We start from the raw sequence: 13,200 nt of genomic DNA on the forward strand, positions 1-13,200 counted from the left end.
TGATGGATTGCTGGAAAAAGTGAGCCATTACCTCTGATATGTTAGGTGCCAGTTCTTTAAGTACTCTTGGATGTATACCATCAGGGCCCATCGCTTTTGATGCATTAATATTTTTTAGTATTTTTTCTACACCCTTTGTTGTTACTATGATGTTTATCATTTTGTCTACAGGAGGAGTTTGGTATGGAACGGATTCATATTTTGTCTCTGTATATACACTTGTAAACTGAGTGTTCAATGCCTCAGCTTTTTGTTGGTCTGTATCGGCGGTCTTATTATCATGAGTCTTAAGTGGTGAACAACAAGCTATAAACCCGGAAATACTAATTAGTTTGATTCAAATTTAAATCCATGCCGCAACTGTCTTGTTAAAAATAATATTTTTTTTTAAAATCCGGAATTAGCCTAACCGATATAGGTTAATATTTTATTGTAGCATCAAAAACTTCCGGAACGATTTTTCACGTTTTGTAAAACGTAAAATCATGTAAATTTAGTAAATATCAACTACCGACAGGGCCAAGACGATGGCATTTTAACATAATTGTACAAAAAAACACATGTGATATATATCTCAATTCCAGTCAGTCACAATGTCAAGTAAATCCAGAAAGGTATTTAATTTTGTCGAATTTCAACCAATGCAACAGTTGAACAGCTAGGGCTTAAACTTAATGTGTTAAACTTAACATATTTCAAAAACATCAACAATCTATCAATTACTTATCTCACTCTGAAATATCACTATTCAATTTCGATAGATATCTACATGTTGTATGACAGCTAGCCGCAGTGTTTTCCCCTGGCCGATATGACGTACCACAGCGCCTTCATAAGATTTTGTAGATCAGCGTCTTGATTGGCCGCTGTCCCTTGATACTTGTCCAGCAGCGTGTTAATTTTCACATTTTCATTATAAATGTTGGTTAAAATTGTCAAGTTACTGATCACGGTTGATGGGTCGGTCAGTGTTACACAATAACAGATTATAAGTTTTACCTGAGTAGAGATGAATATTTATATTTTGACTTCTTTAATTGACTGAATATAAATAACTTTTGTGTTTAAAATCAATTTATTTCATATATAAAATTGAGAATGGAAATGGGGAATGTGCCAAAGAGACACAGGGTTTCCCCTGGGTCAATTATTTTTTTCGCCACCTCTTTCGCCAAAAAAATATATTTTTCGCCACTTTATTATTTTTTTCGCCAAGTAACACAAATATATTTTTCTTTTAAAATTTTCCATCCCCCCTCCAAAACAAGAAGTGGTTTTTACAACAAAACAAAACATTTTACCACTTGAAATTTATCCCTCGTGTAAGATGTAGTCATTACATTGAAGTGTTACTGTCATGCCAACCTAACCTTTTGAATAGATTTCTTCCATAACGACAGTTTTCTTTTCTAGACCATCGTAATGCTTGAAACATTGAAACACGGATGTTACTGAAACGACTTTAAAGTACCCACTCAAATCAATTATCTATATCAAAGTTAAATGATAAAGTTTTAAATCAGAGACCTTCTTGCTTTTGAAGATTTTTCGTCATAACAACAGTTTTCTTTTCTTGACTATCATTAAAAGAAGGATCGAGAGGAAGCGTCAACATTTTGCTTCAACACGTGCGTCGCAAAGTGGCAAAATCCCGTTTGTGACATCTAACGGACGCCATTTAACCATACCATATCAATTTGTTATATAATACAATCAACACCTTTATTAATTAGTCCTTTGATGTCGATAGCTATAAATGCAATCAGCTGATTATTGATTTTCTGTCAAAATCTTAACGAGTTCAAGGTGAATTCCGAGTATTGTCTGATCGGGTGAAGTCCGAGAAACCCGAAAAAAGTAAATAAACAAGATGGCTGAAAATAAATCGTTATATATATTTCTTTCGCCAAATTCTTTCGCCAATGACGAATTTTAATCGCCACAATTATTATTTTTTCGCAAATTGCGAAAATGGCGACCGCCAGCGGAAACCCTGAGACAACAACCCGACCATAGAAAAAAAAAACAGCAGAAGGTCACCAACAGGTCTTCAATGTAGTGAGAAATTCCCGCACCTGGAGGCGTCCCTCAACTGGCCCCTAAACAAATATATACTAGTTCAGTGATAATGAACGCCATACTAATTTCCAAATTGTACACAAGAAACTAAAATTAAAATAATACAAGACTAACAAAGGCCAGAGGCTCCTGACTTGGGACAGGCGCAAAAATGCGGCGGGGTTAAACATGTTTGTGAGATCTCAACCCTCCTCCTATACCCCTAGCCAATGTAGAAAAGTAAACGCATAACAATACGCACATTAAAATTCAGTTCAAGAGAAGTCCGAGTCTGATGTCAGAAGATGTAACCAAAGAAAATAAACAAAATGACAATAATACATAAATAACAACAGACTACTAGCAGTTATTTGACATGCCAGCTCCAGACTTCAATTAAACTGACTGAAAGATTATGATTTCATCATATGAACAGCAGGCACAATCCTTCCCGTTAGGGGTTTATTATCATACCATCATAACATTTAGTAAATGTTTTGACTAGTTTGTCATATATTCTTGTAATTCATTAATACTCTGCATTATTAAACACATAACACAAAGCATTATAATTCATATTGCATGTCATGATTTATGACTTACTGCTTCAGATCACAAATATTCACTCTAAAAAAAGAGTTATGCGCCCTTGAATTTTGCTCCTTAAATTTATAAATCCTCTGGAGAACACTGCTGGAGCCATTTCACCAAAAAATGAGAGAACAAATTATGTCAAATACTTTTTTAAAAGTCTTTAAGTTGAACATTTCAGGCCAAAAAGAAAAAAATATTTGTTTCCCCTCCCACCACCGACCCGGTAGAATCGCTGTGACTTGAAAAATTTTATTGGCCATTTTTGTCCAAATTTTTTTGTTGTTGCTATATTGTTGTTGTTGTTGTGTATCTTTCCTCCATTGTCTGGAGAACTGTAGTCTTGGGTTTGGTTACTCAACACTTCATAGAATAATGGCTATGTTAGTTTTTGGTGATATCTTTCAGATGGTGTAGTAAACGTGCGTTGGTTTTTTGTCATACCTTTCTGATGCTGTAATCAACAAGCGTTTTAAATCAAGGCATTTTTGCATTGAAGGGTCTATATGATTCGGAATCAACTTCAAGGAAAACAAACTGCCTTGCTACACGATTTGTGTTGTGTGCAAGGGTGATACATGTAATTGAAAAAAAATAATCTGAAACATCTTTCAACCCACAGAGTGCACTTTGATTGGCTTTGTCTTTTACCTCTGCTCCTGTTTAAAGGTTAAAATCTTTGAGTAAAAATGGTCTGAATCGTGCTTTGAAATCAATCTACTTGGTCTTCGACTTCGAACCGGTAGGGCACAAGTCAGAAAATGTTGGATATGTAAATTCCCTGATTTAACCTCTCGTGTAACCAAGACCAGTTTAAATGTGTTTTTATTTTTCAGTTTATGGCATGAAGTTTTCAAACGGGCACGTTTTACATTATAACTGCATCAGTTGAATTTGTAAATACTTAAAGTATTCTAGGAACAACAAAACTTATAAGTGAAGCCTTGTTTTTTCTAGAACTTGAAAAAACATACAAATCTTTTGTTTAGGAATTAATTGACCAAGCTGCATGATCCAGGTGCAACTGAACATAACTGAATTATGTTCAATTCTATTGAAACTTTTTATTCATTAAATTCTATTTCATTAACATATCTTTTTGTCATCTCATACATGTCATAATTGATGATCAAGGTATGAATTGGTGAACACAGAAATTGTTTTGTTGTGAGTTATGCATCAAATTAGACTTGAAATAAGCTTGATTTTTAACTAATTAAACACTTGCTTTCATTACACATTGTTATCACATGAAGGATGTGTGCTTTTGTAGACTTCATACCATAAAATGAATAGGAAAAAGGAGGTCCCTGTATATTGTTTTCAACATCAGAAAACTGGGGTGTACACTGAATAGAGGGAATTCCCCACTTTTCTTGGCTTATCTTATTTGTTAAATTTCAATACAGAAAAATTATATCAAGAGATATAATAAAATAATTTGCCTACCTACCTACTCATACCCTGATAACCTCAGTTGGGGAGGGGAAACAAAGATATTTTTAATGTTGGCCTCAGTATAATTTATAATTAACAGTAGATTTTTTTTGCGAAAAATTAGATTAGTCATCTTAAATCATTGAGGTTTAATCACAACTAACTGGATTTGATGAGTTTTTATAAAATACTTTCAAATATATATTATTATAATTTATTATTGCAGAGATCAGGAGAAAAAGATGAGTCATCATCAGATGAAGAATATGTACCTTATATTCCTATCAAACAAAGAAAGAAGATGCAGGTACATAAGTTATGTAAACCTAACAAGGGGGTCTCTGTCTGTATATATATTTATTAACATGTTAAAGGTACGTTTGTATACAAGTCAGGGGTCTTACTCAAATGAGTTATTTTTAAATCATTGATTTAAGGAACATTGTGTCCACAAATGTTTGAAGTTAGAGTTGTCTTTCTTTAATATTCACCTTTTTAAGTATTGTGGATTCATTATTATTCATTGGATACCAATTCTTCATGGATTTCGTTGGTACAGGTGAACCATGAAATTAAAAGTTCAACAAATGACACATTTTCTATAAGTTTTGTATGCAGACTTCAGCAAAGTCACAAAATAAAATATCCTCGAATATGCAAGTTTTCCTTCATCCACGAAAATTGGTAACCACATGCCGGTACAAAAATAACTGAATCCACAGTAGCACAAATTAATCACATGACTAAGATTTAATTTTAAATATACAATACTCATGATCCAGTGACTAATTATGGTACTAATTAATATCATGAAAATTATCAGAACAAACGTCTGTGTTCATAGGATGACCAGGTCATGTCAAGTGATGACCTTGTATTGAATCTGGGATAATGACATGAAAATCACTTGTTTAAGTATCAAAGCTCTATCTGCTTTCAAAAAAACTCTAACTGTATACACAGATGTGCTGCTTGTATGGATAACATTTTTGGAATGTCAAATTAATTGGGTGCAAATTTATGGAGGTATAATTATATCAATGGGTAGAATTTAGAAATGTATATGTCAATAGGTCATGCTTGTTCATCCTTTTATGAAACAGACATATATATTTTTACAGATAATATAGTAATAGATTGATCAACAACATAAGTTTTTCAGGTAAAATTTTTAAATGTAGTTTACAAATATTACAGATTCAGGAGGCTGAGAAAAGACTGGGAAAAGTTAAACCAAAGGAAGAAGAGAAATCAGAAAGTAGTGATGCCCCTGAAGAGGAAGACACAGGACCTAAAGCACATGTCAGCTTACTGGATCAACACAGTGAACTCAAGAAAAAGGCACAAGGTTAGACATTTGTCTCCATTTGATTCTTAGATTCTATTTGTTTCCATAGCCTAGAAAAATGTCCAAAGGGTAAAAAAAAACATATATGTTAAAAGTCCTAACAATCTAAATTCGAAACTTTACCTGCATGGTATTTAGATGGATCTACAAATTTATGAATTTTTAAAGTTATGGCAGATAATCTAAAAGTCTACAAAAATGCCATTATTCATAATTTGACAGAAAACACAAATTAATTTTTAAACCTACAATTTCAAACCTTGCTTGGATCAAAGATTACTGAAATGATTGTGATCCCAATTTGAAATTTAATCAAACGTTCGCTCCCTATTAACTACAAGGAAGATACCAGACTGTACCATACATGTATATGTTTGAAATTTTCATTCAACAGATTTTACAGTGTACCATTTTTTTCTATTTTTTAGTGCTAGAGCTAACTTTAGTTTGCCTCAACCAAATGTTATGAAACTTATACACAATACTTACTACCACAAAACTCAGATCAAGTACAAATATGGGTGATGTCACTTTTACCGTTCTACAGTAGTGTCCCTTTATAACTTTATATGATATGCAAGCGGGGGCATCATCTGTGTCCCATGGACACATTCCCCATTTATTAAATCTTGGTGGTTTATTTAACTGTTTTCACTTACTGATTCTGTTTAAATTACAGTTAGAAAAGAAACAGCTAGAGAAAAGATGCTGAAAGAAGAACAGAAGATTTTAGAAAGTGTTGCAGAGAACAAAGGTGTTTATAATACTTAAATACAAGAGAAAATGTTAACAAATTAAAAGAGAACCTGATTTCTATATAGGATGGGGGGTTTAGCCATGTTTTTTCCATTTATGTTGGTAAACAGTTTTCTTAACTTGAGGAATTTTATTTGGACAAAAGAAGTAGTCTAGACCAAGTAGTTTAATAGAAGAATAACTTACTCAAAATAAAGTACATGTACTTATTTTATAGCATAAACTTTTTATATGTAGTAATGTTATTTTGTTATTTTTTTTTCAAATTGAGGCCCAAAGAATTGTATTACATGCAATGTCCGGCTACAAAGGCTTTGTATGTTGGATTGAAAAACAAAATCTTATTGCCTTAGTATAATCTGGAAAAAACCACATATTTTCTCAAAGTCGGTTCTGGATTTACATTACACAATCAATAACTTTGCATGTGCAACACATGGTGTGCTCTTTCTAGTGTAATGGCAACTTGTTCACTTGATTTTGGTTAAACTTCTCACAAAAAGGATTTGTATTCCATGACAGAAAACACTTATTTCTTAAATATGTTTTGGGGAAAGGCAATAAAATAATTAAGGGTCGTTAATCAAACACATGGGTCAGTTTGGGGCAGGAAACTGACATATATAATGTATTGCCTAACGGTGCTGATATATATCTTATATTTACAAAAATATATGGGTTAAGACAAAACTAACACATTTTTAAAATTAATATCTTACTTAAAATTAATTGTTTGTCTATTTACAGCTTTGATGGGTGTGGCTGAGTTAGCAAAGGGCATTCAGTATGAAGACCCAATAAAGACAGGGTAACTATAAACTTTGATTTTATCATCAAAACACTTTTATCGCACTGCTGGTAAATTATCACGTTGTGATTGTTTTAACGCCGTCACGTGTCGACCCCCTATTAATCCGTGTGGGGTTAGTAAACTTCATAGGGGGTTCATGACGTCACGTCTGCTGTTAATGGGGACTTCATCTATTAATGTTGTTGTGTTTCATTGTTTATATTTCTACAAAACACAGCAGAAAAAGTTCTGCGTGCAATAAATTTGTTATACGGTTCACTACTGACCCCCTACGGACCATAGAGGGTGAATAAAATCCATAGGAGATTCGGCCATCGGCCTCACCCCCTATGGATTTTACTAACCCTCTATGGATCCGTAGGGGGTCAGTAACGAACAATACAACTTACAGTATACTAACCTTAGTTTCCTTGCAACTGGCCATGATTGCAATAATTTAATTATTTTAGGAGAAATTTAAAAATTATTACTCATTGAAATTAGAATAACTCTTTCTCGTGATTTCACCATAGATTAACTATGCTTCTGTTTTTTTCAATTTTGCTCCCAACAACACAAAGTAATTTAAATAGATTTTGACAGAATTTTTTAACTGGCATGGTATTTTGTGTAGATTTTTACAGTATTTTTAGATAAATTCATGTCAAGCTGAGTATATGTCAGAAGTTTGTTTAATATTTTGATGCATTATTGTTACATCTATTAACGTAAACATTGACATATGTGATCTGCCAAGCAGTGAGTCTGGATCACAGCTTACTGTGCTTATTCAAACATAACAGATAGACATTAAAACCAATTTATCAACTCTTGAAAGCACACAATACTATAGTGAATTTTTCAATTGTATACATTGGCATTATCAGAAGTACCATCTAAATACAATTGTAGAACTTTGGTGTTATACTCGAGAATTATAAAAAGCTGTTGAAAGAATAATATAAAGCTCTAGATTGAATTTCTATGTTATTGGGCAAAGAAAAATGAAAAGGAATATTTTGATTAAATATAAAATATTATTAACCAGCCTCTTTACAATGAAAGGGTGTATAACTATATAACTTATCAGGAATATTAGTCACATTCTGGTTCCAATGTCATCTACTTCCTTTTATATATTATCTGCTAACATTCTGTTGCATATGACTATGTTGATATTAGATATCTTTTGTGACTAGTGGACATATACCCCACATCTTCTGTTATTTATATATTATCTGCTGACATTCTGTTACAGATGTCTATGTTGATATTAGATATCTTTTGTGACTAGTGGACATATACCCCACATCTTCTGTTATTTATATATTATCTGCTGACATTCTGTTACAGATGTCTATGTTGATATTAGATATCTTTTATGACTAGTGGACATATACCCCACATCTTCTGTTATTTATATATTATCTGCTGACATTCTGTTGCATATGTCTATGTTGATATTATATATCTTTTGTGACTAGTGGACATATACCCCACATCTTCTGTTATTTATATATTATCTGCTGACATTCTGTTACAGATGTCTATGTTGATATTAGATATCTTTTATGATTAGTGGACATATACCCCACATCTTCTGTTATTTATATATTATCTGCTGACATTCTGTTACAGATGTCTATGTTGATATTAGATATCTTTTGTGACTAGTGGACATATACCCCACATCTTCTGTTATTTATATATTATCTGCTAACATTCTGTTGCATATGACTATGTTGATATTAGATATCTTTTGTGACTAGTGGACATATACCCCACATCTTCTGTTATTTATATATTATCTGCTGACATTCTGTTGCATATGTCTATGTTGATATTAGATATCTTTTGTGACTAGTGGACATATACCCCACATCTTCTGTTATTTATATATTATCTGCTGACATTCTGTTACAGATGTCTATGTTGATATTAGATATCTTTTGTGACTAGTGGACATATACCCCACATCTTCTGTTATTTATATATTATCTGCTAACATTCTGTTACAGATGTCTATGTTGATATTAGATATCTTTTATGACTAGTGGACATATACCCCACATCTTCTGTTATTTATATATTATCTGCTGACATTCTGTTACATATGTCTTTGTTGATATTAGATATCTTTTGTGACTAGTGGACATATACCCCACATCTTCTGTTATTTATATATTATCTGCTAACATTCTGTTGCATATGACTATGTTGATATTAGATATCTTTTGTGACTAGTGGACATATACCCCACATCTTCTGTTATTTATATATTATCTGCTGACATTCTGTTACAGATGTCTATGTTGATATTAGATATCTTTTATGACTAGTGGACATATACCCCACATCTTCTGTTATTTATATATTATCTGCTGACATTCTGTTGCATATGTCTATGTTGATATTAGATATCTTTTGTGACTAGTGGACATATACCCCACATCTTCTGTTATTTATATATTATCTGCTAACATTCTGTTGCATATGACTATGTTGATATCAGATATCTTTTGTGACTAGTGGACATATACCGCACATCTTCTGTTATTTATATATTATCTGCTGACATTCTGTTACAGATGTCTATGTTGATATTAGATATCTTTTATGACTAGTGGACATATACCCCACATCTTCTGTTATTTATATATTATCTGCTGACATTCTGTTGCATATGTCTATGTTGATATTAGATATCTTTTGTGACTAGTGGACATATACCCCACATCTTCTGTTATTTATATATTATCTGCTGACATTCTGTTACAGATGTCTATGTTGATATTAGATATATTTTATGACTAGTGGACATATACCCCACATCTTCTGTTATTTATATAGTATCTGCTAACATTCTGTTGCATATGACTATGTTGATATTAGATATCTTTTGTGACTAGTGGACATATACCCCACATCTTCTGTTATTTACATATTATCTGCTGACATTCTGTTACATATGTCTATGTTGATATTAGATATCTTTTGTGACTAGTGGACATATACCCCAAATCTTCTGTTATTTATATATTATCTGCTAACATTCTGTTACAGATGTCTATGTTGATATTAGATATCTTTTGTGACTAGTGGACATATTCCCCACATCTTCTGTTATTTATATATTATCTGCTGACATTCTGTTACATATGTCTTTGTTGATATTAGATATCTTTTGTGACTAGTGGACATATACCCCACATCTTCTGTTATTTATATATTATCTGCTGACATTCTGTTACATATGTCTTTGTTGATATTAGATATCTTTTATGACTAGTGGACATATACCCCACATCTTCTGTTATTTATATATTATCTGCTGACATTCTGTTACAGATGTCTATGTTGATATTAGATATCTTTTGTGACTAGTGGACATATACCCCACATCTTCTGTTATTTATATAGTATCTGCTGACATTCTGTTGCATATGTCTATGTTGATATTAGATATCTTTTGTGACTAGTGGACATATACCCCACATCTTCTGTTATTTATATATTATCTGCTGACATTCAGTTACAGATGTCTATGTTGATATTAGATATCTTTTGTGACTAGTGGACATATACCCCACATCTTCTGTTATTTATATATTATCTGCTGACATTCTGTTACAGATGTCTATGTTGATATTAGATATCTTTTATGACTAGTGGACATATACCCCACATCTTCTGTTATTTATATATTATCTGCTGACATTCTGTTACAGATGTCTATGTTGATATTAGATATCTTTTGTGACTAGTGGACATATACCCCACATCTTCAGTTATATATTATCTGCTGACATTCTGTTACAGATGTCTATGTTGATATTAGATATCTTTTATGACTAGTGGACATATACCCCACATCTTCTGTTATTTATATATTATCTGCTGACATTCTGTTGCATATGTCTATGTTGATATTAGATATCTTTTATGACTAGTGGACATATACCCCACATCTTCTGTTATTTATATATTATCTGCTGACATTCTGTTACATATGTCTATGTTGATATTAGATATCTTTTATGATTAGTGGACATATACCCCACATCTTCTGTTATATATTATCTGCTGACATTCTGTTACAGATGTCTATGTTGATATTAGATATCTTTTGTGACTAGTGGACATATACCCCACATCTTCTGTTATTTATATATTATCTGCTGACATTCTGTTACAGATGTCTATGTTGATATTAGATATCTATTGTGACTAGTGGACATATACCCCACATCTTCTGTTATTTATATATTATCTGCTGACATTCTGTTACATATGTCTATGTTGATATTAGATATCTTTTATGATTAGTGGACATATACCCCACATCTTCTGTTATATATTATCTGCTGACATTCTGTTACAGATGTCTATGTTGATATTAGATATCTTTTGTGACTAGTGGACATATACCCCACATCTTCTGTTATATATTATCTGCTGACATTCTGTTACAGATGTCTATGTTGATATTAGATATTTTTTGTGACTAGTGGACATATACCCCACATCTTCTGTTATTTATATATTATCTGCTGACATTCTGTTACATATGACTATGTTGATATTAGATATCTTTTGTGACTAGTGGACATATACCCCACATCTTCTGTTATATATTATCTGCTGACATTCTGTTACAGATGTCTATGTTGATATTATATATCTTTTGTGACTAGTGGACATATACCCCACATCTTCTGTTATTTATATATTATCTGCTGACATTCTGTTACATATTTCTATGTTGATATTAGATATCTTTTGTGACTAGTGGACATATACCCCACATCTTCTGTTATTTATACATTATCTGCTGACATTCTGTTACATATGACTATGTTGATATTAGATATCTTTTGTGACTAGTGGACATATACCCCACATCTTCTGTTATTTATATATTATCTGCTGACATTCTGTTACAGATGTCTATGTTGATATTAGATATCTTTTATGATTAGTGGACATATACCCCACATCTTCTGTTATTTATATATTATCTGCTAACATTCTGTTACATATGTCTATGTTGATATTAGATATCTTTTATGATTAGTGGACATATACCCCACATCTTCTGTTATTTATATATTATCTGCTGACATTCTGTTACAGATGTCTATGTTGATATTAGATATCTTTTATGATTAGTGGACATATACCCCACATCTTCTGTTATTTATATATTATCTGCTAACATTCTGTTACATATGTCTATGTTGATATTAGATATCTTTTATGATTAGTGGACATATACCCCACATCTTCTGTTATTTATATATTTTCTGCTGACATTCTGTTGCATATGTCTATGTTGATATTAGATATCTTTTGTGACTAGTGGACATATACCCCACATCTTCTGTTATTTATATATTATCTGCTGACATTCTGTTACAGATGTCTATGTTGATATTAGATATCTTTTATGATTAGTGGACATATACCCCACATTTTCTGTTATTTATATATTATCTGCTGACATTCTGTTACAGATGTCTATGTTGATATTAGATATCTTTTATGATTAGTGGACATATACCCCACATCTTCTGTTATTTTTATATTATCTGCTAACATTCTGTTACATATGTCTATGTTGATATTAGATATCTTTTATGATTAGTGGACATATACCCCACATCTTCTGTTATTTATATAGTATCTGCTGACATTCTGTTACAGATGTCTATGTTGATATTAGATATCTTTTATGACTAGTGGACATATACCCCACATCTTCTGTTATTTATATAGTATCTGCTGACATTCTGTTACAGATGTCTATGTTGATATTAGATATCTTTTATGATTAGTGGACATATACCCCACATCTTCTGTTATTTATATATTATCTGCTAACATTCTGTTACATATGTCTATGTTGATATTAGATATCTTTTATGATTAGTGGACATATACCCCACATCTTCTGTTATTTATATATTATCTGCTGACATTCTGTTGCATATGTCTATGTTGATATTAGATATCTTTTATGATTAGTGGACATATACCCCACATCTTCTGTTATTTATATATTATCTGCTGACATTCTGTTACAGATGTCTATGTTGATATTAGATATCTTTTATGATTAGTGGACATATACCCCACATCTTCTGTTATTTATATATTATCTGCTGACATTCTGTTACATATGTCTATGTTGATATTAGATATCTTTTATGATTAGTGGACA

At 31.8% G+C, this 13,200-nt stretch overlaps 1 protein-coding gene across 1 annotated transcript in view; it reads left to right on the forward strand.

Annotated features, from left to right (window-relative positions):
* Positions 1-427: 427 nt before the first annotated feature.
* The window catches only part of LOC143042169 (putative ATP-dependent RNA helicase DDX41), a 45,312-nt gene continuing 32,539 nt past the window's right edge, over positions 428-13,200 (forward strand). Inside the window, exons 1-5 of the mRNA XM_076214439.1 lie at positions 428-614; positions 4,313-4,393; positions 5,284-5,434; positions 6,114-6,188; positions 6,938-6,998. Coding sequence (XP_076070554.1) covers positions 594-614; positions 4,313-4,393; positions 5,284-5,434; positions 6,114-6,188; positions 6,938-6,998 — 389 coding nt within the window. The 5' untranslated portion in view covers positions 428-593. The remainder of the gene's footprint in view (positions 615-4,312; positions 4,394-5,283; positions 5,435-6,113; positions 6,189-6,937; positions 6,999-13,200) is intronic.

Source organism: Mytilus galloprovincialis, chromosome 8 (genome assembly GCF_965363235.1).
Source record: "Mytilus galloprovincialis chromosome 8, xbMytGall1.hap1.1, whole genome shotgun sequence".
Taxonomy (NCBI): Eukaryota; Metazoa; Mollusca; class Bivalvia; order Mytilida; family Mytilidae; genus Mytilus; species Mytilus galloprovincialis.